The following is a 10,577-nucleotide window of genomic DNA, read 5'->3' on the forward strand; positions in this document are numbered from 1 at the left end:
GGATCTAACTCAATGCTAAACTCCTAAATAGTCAACTCAGTGGCCCAAGATTCACGTGGACTGGATTCAACTAGATCATAGACACTTGTGATCAACATCATCAAAACAGTCAACATTAAATGAACCATTACAGAAAATAGGCATGTGCTTAAAGCATCGAAGGAAGTGGGGCACCACAGAAATGGTAAATGGTTTACAGCACAAAAGAAATCACTTTAAAACTTGCTAAACTAATACTTGAAGTGGTTTATATGAACAGAAATATAATTCCAAAGTGTTCATGGTGTCATAGTGAGGAGCTGATCAAAGACTTTGTAATTAAAAAAGTAGGAGAACACTTTTCAAATATAAATAAAGTGGAAGTATATATAAAAATAAACATTATTTTCCATCTTACTGTTAGTTTTGTTTCATTTTGAAAAATAAAAATTTATTTTATGGTTTATTATTGTTCATATTTTGAATTACATATGTATGGGGGCCACCAAAATCTCTTAAGTGCTTAGGGCCTCTATGGATAGTAAACCAGCCCTAAATACAGTAACTGTTTGAACATTTGACTATTGGTTGGTAGCTTGATACTTTATAACAGACACAAATTGTACTGGTTAAAAATACTCACATCAACACGACACTGATATGGTTTCTCGCCAGTGTGACAGCGCATGTGTTGTTTAAGACGACAGACTTTATTGAAAACTTTACCACAGCCATCATACTTGCAGACCAGGTCATCTCGGTCCTGTTGATGAACACGGGCATGAGATCCCATGCAGTTAGGAGAAAGGAAAACTTTGTTACAGCCATCAACAGGACATCTGAATAGAAGACAGTTGATTAGAAAAGGGAGAACTGAAAGAAAAATTAATTTATTTTTCATCAATGCAAGTTTTTAATTACAAATAAATTTAAATATTTTGATGCTGAAGGAATCGATGCAAAAACTAGAAAATTGATGTAAGAGTTAAGAACCTACTTTGGTCTGTTATGGTGTGAGCCAGATTAGATTTAGTCATTTTTAAGCCATGTGTGAGGTCATAAAAGATATTTAGCATCCTGCAAGATGACCCTTACTCTTGAGAATGTCAACAGAAATACTGGATAAAGATTAACAGTGATCTGAAACATCTAAATCGGAGGTTCTCAACCGGGACCTATATGGCTCTTGTGGTCCATATAAGATTTTGTTGTAAAAATTTATGTACAATAAATTGCTTATATTCTACAATACACAAGATATTTTAACAACAATTCCTAATAATATTTAAATATAAAAATACTGTAGGATTTTTTTTTTTTATATATACATTGAATAGTTATGGAGGCCCAGTAGAGTAAAATAGGAATCAAAGGGGTCCATTAGGCAAAAAAATAAAAACCATTGAAATAAAACACTGATGTCAAACTAGTATGATGCTAAGATGGTTAAAGCAAATTCGATCCTTTAGCTTGCAGCCCACTTTTACTAATTGTTTTTGGCTCCTATGTAGTTGTGAGGAGACAAAGACCTGCCTAATTATTGACCCTGCAGCGCATTGAGGACACGGCAAGTGGAGGGAGGGCAGCACTGTTGCACCAACAGTCAGCTGGTACTCATCTTCAGCTGAGCAGACTAGAGCAACAAGAAATGATGTGCCCTATTTAAGGACAGGGGATGCATGATCCAGACACTTTATGATTGCAAGCCCAACACTCTAACCACTATGCAATGCACCTTCACTTATTTTTCTGAATTTTTTTTTTAATCAGAGTTTGAAATACAGTCTGAATTTTTTGCCTAAATTCCAACAATGGACCACTCTTGGGTGCATCATCATTGTGTTCATGAGATGTGGTAAAAACAACAGCTAAATCACCCATAAATCACACACAAAAAGTTTTTTTTGCCTAATTGTATGAATTTCTGTAGGTAGAACACAGATTCACAAAAATTTTCTGAAAAGTCCAAAAATATATAGAAAAGTTATGAGGAGTTGTAAGTGATGCTTAAACCAGAATTCTGCCATAAATAGTTAGTTAAAACTCTTATTAACAGAGGCTTTAGGAGAACTGAGACATAAATAAAAACACCCCACTAATTAATAAACCAAATCAATATCTGAGTTGTATTTGTAACAAGTTTATATCCCATACCTAGCACTTTGCCTTGATTTTTATCTTTTGTAAGTTAAGTAGGGGAGAAAGAGAAATACTCCTTTGGATCAGTGAGGTTGGTTTGGCTGATAACCATCCTAAGCAACTGGTAATAAAGATCTACAGGTAAAAAAAACATGGCTGAGTAAGTAAGGAAACAAGGTGCTTAAAGCTAACTGAACCTGAATGAGGTGGGGGGAGAGAAGGGGAGGGAAAGAGATAGTGGACTTACTTATAAGTTTTCTCCACATCAGCATGATTCTTTAAATGTAAATCAAGTTGCCGTTTTGTTGGGTACCTCTGGTTACAGTTGGGTTTGGGGCAAACTTCATTACATGGACGTTCATGGAGTTTCTTGTGAGAATTTAAGTTGTAGATTGTTGTAAACTTTCTACCACAACCATCAATGTCACACTTAAAAAAAGGAAAAAGTGGTAACGATGAGTGGAGCAAGAACATAAAACAACAAACATTTAATTTTGTTTAACACTTTAGCATTCAGATTACTCTGGCAAATATAATGCTTATTTATTAACACACACGATGGGCTTTCAGTTTCTACACACAAGGCTTTGGTTGACCCGAGTCTATAGTGGAAGACTCCAGCCCAAGGTGCCAATGCAGTAGGACTGAACCAAGAACCATGTGGTTGGGAAGCAAGCTTCTTACCACACAGCCACACCTGCACCTTGTTAATCTGTTAAAAATAGTTCTGTTAAAGATTTTAGAAGTAATACTTTCCCAAATGATAATTGGAAATGACAAAGAAAATGATTTCTTACTTACAATGTAGTCTTTTCTTCCCTGATGTGACTCAACATGTCTCTTCAGTTTGTATGCTGTGGTGAAAGCCCAGTCACAGCCAAGCTGGTTACACTTAAATAGAAAGACATATACACACATATAAGAATATATATTAGCGACAGAGGCAGTCTTAAAGACAGCGATCATACAGTCTTCTTTTAAAGACAGCTAGGACTATATTATCTAATATGTATTCTCTCTCTCTCTTAAGATAGCAGGGTTTGATTTGAGAAAGATTCGGCTGTTATTTCTAGCAAGTCAATGAGAGTATTGAGCAGGCCTGGCCAACTTGAATTACATTGTGGGCCACATCAATCACAGAAAGTTTTTTGAGGGCCGCTTGTATACTGACAGATGCTTTCTCATGCTACTATTACAATAATGAATGAATGATTGTTGATTCAACATGAAATATCGTTGCAAAAACAGTATCTTTCTTTTTTACTTTTCAGTACAATCTTTAATTTTTGATAAAATTTTTTAAATGTTTGTTTAAATAAACCCAATTCAAGAAAAGTATCAAGCAGGCTACAAGATAAAAGTCTGCAGGTTGCATGCAGCCCACAGGCCTCAGGTTGGCAAGCCCTGGTATAGAGCATCCCTTGCACTGAGTCAATCAGAAACAGGTACCTTGCGTATGAACAAAACACAGTCAGCAGTAACTGACAATCAATTAAATAACCATTTTGCAAACACATTTATTTGTTTGTCTACAAGCCTGTCTTTCTATGTTAGTATGGATTAAATGAATATATTATTGAGGCATTGTTTTACAGCTGAATATCTTTCCTGCTCCTAACCCTTATCTGTTTTTCAAGTAAAGAATCTCTTATTCTGCACATCTATGGGGCAAAACCAGCAGGATTTGCTATGAGAGCTGACAACAATGTCACTACTTGTAGCCCAATGATTTTTGGAGAGGCACAAATGTAAACACTCACGCATACACATACAAATATAAATGTGTGTGTGTGTGTGTGTACGTGTGAGGGTACATGGCTTAGTGGTTAGGGTGTTGCACTCATGACCACAAGACCATGGCTTCGATTCCTGGTCCAGGTGGTGCATTGCATTGAGCAATACACTTCATCTGACATTGCTCTGCAATCACTTTTGACACCTGACATGTGATACACCAACAGGTGTTCAGGCAACATTAATTTGATAGAAAGAGTGAGCTAATGTACAGCATGTACATTTGATCACTATAAACAAAACCATTTGAGCCAATTGTTCAGCAAAAACTGACCACTCATATAGTCTTTGACAGGAGATTCCAACACACTCACACACACACGCATATCTTTGTGTGTGTGTATGTATATATATATATATATAAATTGTAAATGCTATATGTACATACGTATATTCTACCCCTTTTTATTTCTTCCTTTGCCTTTCGTTTTCCAGTGTCTTTACCCTTCCATCTTTTACATCTTCCTTCTCACCTTTTCTTTTCTTTTCATATTCTATCATCCAGTCTTAGTTTGTATATGCCATGTGAGCACAGCCTGAAGAGTGCATCAGGCACCAGACAGGCCATAAAATGCTGTCTGTGTTGTTTTCATTGGATGAAACTCTTAGTAGCTCATAAAAATATATACTGTGCTCATTAGACAATAGTTATCTCACATCAGATGGAGTACTTTTTTGTTGATCTTACCGTCATACATATATGTATATATACGGGGGTAGCTGATGAAGAAGAATGTTCTCTATGTGGCTTGTGTGTTTTCTCGTCTACGTTTTGTTTGCAATGTCCTGTACCCAGATATGCACCTATACATACAGGTGGATGTCGGTATGCACATACCTGTACGTATATATGCATATACTCATTTACTATTTGTATATATATATATATATATATATATATACGCGCGCGCATCTCAAAAGTAAATAGACAGCCCTCAATGCAGTCACTACTTGGTGCTTCAAACTTGTTAATGTATCATGCACAAAGAATGTACACTAAATAGTTACTTAAATACCTAAATGCACCAAATGACATTATCTTGTTTCTAGAAAAAAACCTTCAAAAATGATGATGTCTATTTACTTTTGAAGTGTTTGTGTACATGTGAATGTGTGTACATATGCATGAACAGTTTCTCTCAGCTTTCATCTATCAAATACCCAGTCACCAAGGCTTTAGTCAGCCAGCCAGGGCCTGCAGTAGAAAACTCTTGCCCAAGGTGCTGTGAAGTGGGATTGAACGTGAAACTAGATGGTTGGAAAGTAAACTTTTTAACCAATTTGGCCATGCCTGTGGCTCATAGAGAAATTATAAAACTGAAAGTTTCTTCAAGGGAAGTTAAAAAAAAAACAAAACAAATAATCAAATTAGCAAAAGACTAAAAGATTGTTACCCGGAATGGTCGTTCTCCAGTATGTCTCATCAAATGTATCTTTAATTTTGATAACTTCTTGAAAACCTGTTCACATCCAGCTTGTTGGCATGACCATAGTTTCTTTACAGGAGTGTTCTGATAGAAAAATACATACAAAAGAATTGTGGCATGAAAAGGCTATGGGCATTGCTCTACCAGCACACACACACACACACACACCTTTTATCGCCTGTTTTTAAATTTTTTTTATATGGACTACAGCTATGCTGGGTCACTGCCTTGAAAGGTTTTAGACAAACAAATTGACCTTTATGCTTGAGAAGACATGTCAAGCCAAGCGAAATCATAGTCGTCGCCAGTGCTGGTGTCACATGTGAGGCACCTGTGCCAGTGACAAGTAAAAGACACACAGTACATTTATAGAGTAGTTGGTGTTACGAATGACATCCAGCCATAGAAACCAAGCCAAAACAGACTGAAGCCTAGTGCCCAAGACAGCTCTATGGCTTGCCAGTTCCAGTCAAACTGTCTAACACCCATGCTAGCATGGAAAACAGATGCTAAATGATGATGATGATGTACTTTTTCTTTTGGTCTCTTTTATCAAACTGCTAAGTTACAGGAATGTAAACAAACCAGCATTAGCTGTCAAGCAGTGACAGTTCAAACACAAACACAGGCACACACAATGAGCTTCTTTCAGTTTCTGCCAACCAAATCTGCTCAGAAGGCTTTGGTCGGCTCGAGGCTATAGTAGAAGACACTTGCCCCAGGTATCAAGCAGAGGGACTGAACCCAGAACTATGCGGTTGGGCAGTAAACTTCTTACCACACAGCTATGCCTGTGCCTATATAAAAATAATAAACAACTTTAGTAAGTAAAAGTGTAGCTAAATTCATTTTTGGTTTCTCTTTGAAATAATCTGAGCCACTTATTAAAAATGAAATAAGTTTGATCAATTCTTTCATATTTTAATGATCTATAGAATCACATCATAAGCAGTAACTTCCATGTGTCTGAAAGAAAAGGTCTTCAACCATTGTGTGCTGCCTTCCATGCATCAGAAATAAGGACAACAAGAGCATTGCAAATAAATGAAGATCAACACAAAGAGCCATGGAAAGGAGAATGCTGAAGATTAACAAAACAGATAAGTGGAGAAGTAATAGGATTAGAGTGGAAACAGTTTTAACAGATATTATCAGGAAAATAAAAACTCTAAAATGGTCTTTCGTGAAACAGATGTCCAGAAGAAAGGACAATAGATGGAATAGCAAATTGACAGAGTGGACACTACATCCAGAAAAAAGGAGGGGAAGACCTTGCAAAAGTTGGAATGAAGACTTTATTAAATTCTTTGGCACCCAAATATGGATGAAGAAAACATCAGACCATGATTGATAGAGAGAACATGCTGAGACATTCGTCCAACAGTGGACTGAACATGTGCAAGGATGAAGTGAATGAGAGACTACTATCTTGTCCAGGAGAGTCAAGCATAGACTAATCCTCTAGTATTCATATTACTCAAGACCCATCCTCTACAGTAGAAGTGCTAAAGCTGCTACCCCTGATGAAGAGGATTGGCCTATGCTGGTGCCATGTAAAAAAATCACTTGCGTCAGTGCAACGGAAAAGCACTTGTGCCCATGCCACGTTAAAGCACACACTTTAAAGTGGTTGGCAGCATTAGGAAGGGCATCCAGCTGCAGAAACCAAGCTAAATCAAACTGGGACCTGATGCAGCTCTCCAGCTGCCACCTTTAAAATTTCAATAATGCGACTGTTTTATTTTTAGAATGACACTGTAGGGTAGAGGTGAGAGGCCAGACCTGGCCACTTTGAACATAAAACAGGTAGAATATTTGAACCAAATATGGCTGGTTTAAATTCTAAAAGGTTAAGTTTCTTTAGCTAGAAAAGAAGCAAATAAAATGAAGAATCTTATCTAAGAATACAATTCAACATTTGCAGTAAATATATAATCCACAGAGACTGTATAGCTTCTTCAGTTAGGTTCCCTTCCAATAAAGAAAGGCCATGAAAATACATCCAACTTAAATTACCAACAGTACCATAACCAGTCACAGCTATTTTACAGAGTGTACTAGGTACATTGTATCAGATCATAGGCAGTAGAATGGTTGCCCTATTACAGAAAGACTAAAAACTCTACCTTGTGTAAGTTTTTATTCACAGTTACTGCCTTCCTACGAGGGTAACCTGTTATGTGATTTCCAGATTTCATACCTCATTAGTCTTAAAAGTCAAAGAACATCACAAGTAGAAGGAAAATGAGGATGAGTCTGCTATCCATTCAAGCATCAGTATACTGGAACAGCATTCAAAAAATGACAAGATGCATAGATATAGTAATTTCTTATAGTGGAGGGTGTTGTCGGACATTCCTGCTACTGCTGTATTTTTGTTTAGAAAGGAAGTATGTGGAAATCATTAATGGTCAAAAGTTCATCAGAAATAAAAGATGGGTGGTGGTGGATTGCTATGACAACTTACCTCTGATGGAGAATCGGATTTACTGCCAGTATCATCATCACTTTCTTCCTTCACAACACTTTCTTCTTTCACAACACTTGACCATTCAACTTTACTGGGCTGAAATAATAATAAAAATAATAATAACAACAATAATAATAATCCTTTCTACTATTGGCACAAGGCTTGAAATTTGGGGGAGAAGGATAGTCAATTACATCAATCCCAGTGCTCAGCCGCTACTTATTTTTATCAACCACAAAAGTAGGAAAGGCAAAGTCAACATCAGCAGAATTTGAACTCAGAATGTAGCAATAGGCGAAATACTGCTAAGCATTTCGTCCAGCGTGCTAAACAATAACAATCCTTTCTACTGGAAGCACAAGGCCTCAAATTTGGGGGAAGAGATTATGTTGATTACATCAACCCGAGTGCATAACTGGTACTTATTTAATCGACCCTGAAAGGATGAAAAGCAAAGTTGACCTTTGTGGAATTTGAACTCAGAATGTAGCAACGGGCAAAATACTGCTAAGCATTTTGTCCAGCAATGCTAATACTTCTGCCAGCTTGTCACCTTAAATAATAATAATAATAATTTCTACATTGTTGCATTCCCCTTCAATTTGACATGTGAATACTGATTATAAACAAAAGCCTCATCATTCATACAAATGGTGATGTTTGCTTGCAGTCCATCGAAAAGCATGTCTGGGCTTCTTGATACGAGTGCACAGACCGAAAACAAAAGCCTCACCGTTAATAGTGTTATTTGCTTGCAGTACTTAGAAAAAGCATGTCTAGGCTGTTCATTGTTCAACAGACTGGAAAAGCGAGGGGACAAATGATTATTACTTTGTTTGGAAATAGGTGAAGATTGACAACAGGGAGGGAATCCAGGCAAAGAAAATTATGCCACAACAAAGTCTCATCTGACCCCTTCAAGTATGGAAAATGAGATGTTAAAATGTTGGTGATGACGATGACGACATCATGGTAAGAGAGGAACACTAACCTGCTGTTTGACATTTCCATTGGTCATTGGTACTGTCATTAAAAAACTGTTTCCATTCTCAGCTGGGTTAACTGGTAATAATAGATAACCTACAAGAGAAGTAGGGTTAGAGTGAAGGGCAGTTGTAAATCATGATGGGTTCAATCCCAACTGAAACTAATTCTACTCACTCTAAAAAAAACCCCCCCAAAAAACCTGTTACTTTATTATTTCCTTTGGAGTTCTTAATGTATATAAAAATGTGCATATGTATGTGTGAGTGTCTGTATGTTTGACCCTCTATTGTTTTCCCTCTTGAAAGCCATCTCACTTGTGAGTGCAACAGAAGCATCTCAAATTCAGAATCACTTTCTTTGCACAAATAGGCAAATAGATGGGAGTTGAGTGCATTCGCTTTGATGAAGTTCACCACTGTAATCACGTAATTCAGAATATTTTTTAACTCATCAGGAATGGTTTTCACCATTAGTATTCGTTGATAAATTGTGCAGCGGGATTTTCTTTCACCAAAGTCTGAAAACCAGAATGGCAACCAAACATTGCTGGAGCGCCGTTGCTGCATACACCAATGACATGCTCTCAGTTGATATCATGTACCTCAAAAAATTTGTCCACTTTAGACGCAAAGTTGGAAACACCCGTCATTTCATCAAGCTGGATCATGTAAAAGTTCAAAGTTCAACTGTGACAGAATGTTATCAGACAGTGCAGTTATTCGTCTGCTAACAGTATCGTTTGAGAGAGAGAGAGAGAGACATGCTTAGGCTTTTGAAGTTCAGACCTTTGTAACACATTCGATACGATATCTATGCAGCAAGGCAATATCAACTCTGCTGATATTGTGGGGCTTTTTAGCAACAGCTATTTTCTTTGAAACCAGCCGTAATGTTCAGTGAAAACATTCCTGTATTAACAAGTCTGGACTGGTCAATCTGTCGGCTTCGTATCTGAAGAAGTTGACATCTCTATTTATTGAACTGGGATGCTTCGTTTCAAAGTGCCTCTTAAATGAGCTGGGCTTTAGTGAAGTAGACGCCAAAACCTCAGAGCACAAAACACACTGTAGTTTCCTTTTCTGCCAGACTTTATCACAGTAAAACCGAATTTCAAATGATTCGTCACATCTCATTTCCTTCTTTGGATGCATTATAAAAAAAAGATAAAATTCAGTAAACCAATTTAATAGAATTACATTGTATATTTATTTCACCTTTGTTATATACTACAGGATGCACTAATTGACAATGAAGCTTACCTCTCACTATTAATTGTGGAAGAAATCCAAAGTGCATGTGAGCATTGTTTTGTTCATAGATAAACCTCTGTGAATTGATAACCATTGAGAAGACAGTTCTGTCGGAAGAAGTTGCCATGAAGAATAACCATGCCTTATAAAGCCCAGCCATCATTCGAGTGTGATCGTTGCCAGCGTCGCCTTACCAGCACATGAAAAACAATATTCGAGCATGGCCATTGCCGCCGGACTGGTTCCTGTGAGCACATAAAAACACCCTTTGAGCGTGGTCGTTGACAGAACCGCCTGACTGGCCTTCGTGCCGATGGCATGTAAAAGCACCCACTACACTCTTGTAGTGATTGGCGTTAGGAAGGGCATCCAGCTGTAGAAACTTTGCCAGATCAGATTGAGCCTGGTGCAGCCTCTGGCTCACCAGTCCTCAGTCAAACCGTCCAACCCATGCCAACATGGAAAGCAGATATTAAACGATGATGATGATGATGTGTATATATATATATATATATATATATATATATATAT

At 37.3% G+C, this 10,577-nt stretch overlaps 1 protein-coding gene across 1 annotated transcript in view; it reads right to left on the reverse strand.

The window, feature by feature from the left end:
- The window catches only part of LOC106876484 (uncharacterized), a 31,133-nt gene that overhangs the window by 16,301 nt on the left and 4,255 nt on the right, over positions 1-10,577 (reverse strand). Inside the window, exons 2-7 of the mRNA XM_014925047.2 lie at positions 8,801-8,889; positions 7,807-7,905; positions 5,307-5,423; positions 2,920-3,009; positions 2,366-2,547; positions 623-818 (exon numbers count right to left, since the gene is read on the reverse strand). Coding sequence (XP_014780533.1) covers positions 623-818; positions 2,366-2,547; positions 2,920-3,009; positions 5,307-5,423; positions 7,807-7,905; positions 8,801-8,889 — 773 coding nt within the window. The remainder of the gene's footprint in view (positions 1-622; positions 819-2,365; positions 2,548-2,919; positions 3,010-5,306; positions 5,424-7,806; positions 7,906-8,800; positions 8,890-10,577) is intronic.

Source organism: Octopus bimaculoides, chromosome 24, assembly GCF_001194135.2.
Source record: "Octopus bimaculoides isolate UCB-OBI-ISO-001 chromosome 24, ASM119413v2, whole genome shotgun sequence".
Classification (NCBI taxonomy): domain Eukaryota; kingdom Metazoa; phylum Mollusca; class Cephalopoda; order Octopoda; family Octopodidae; genus Octopus; species Octopus bimaculoides.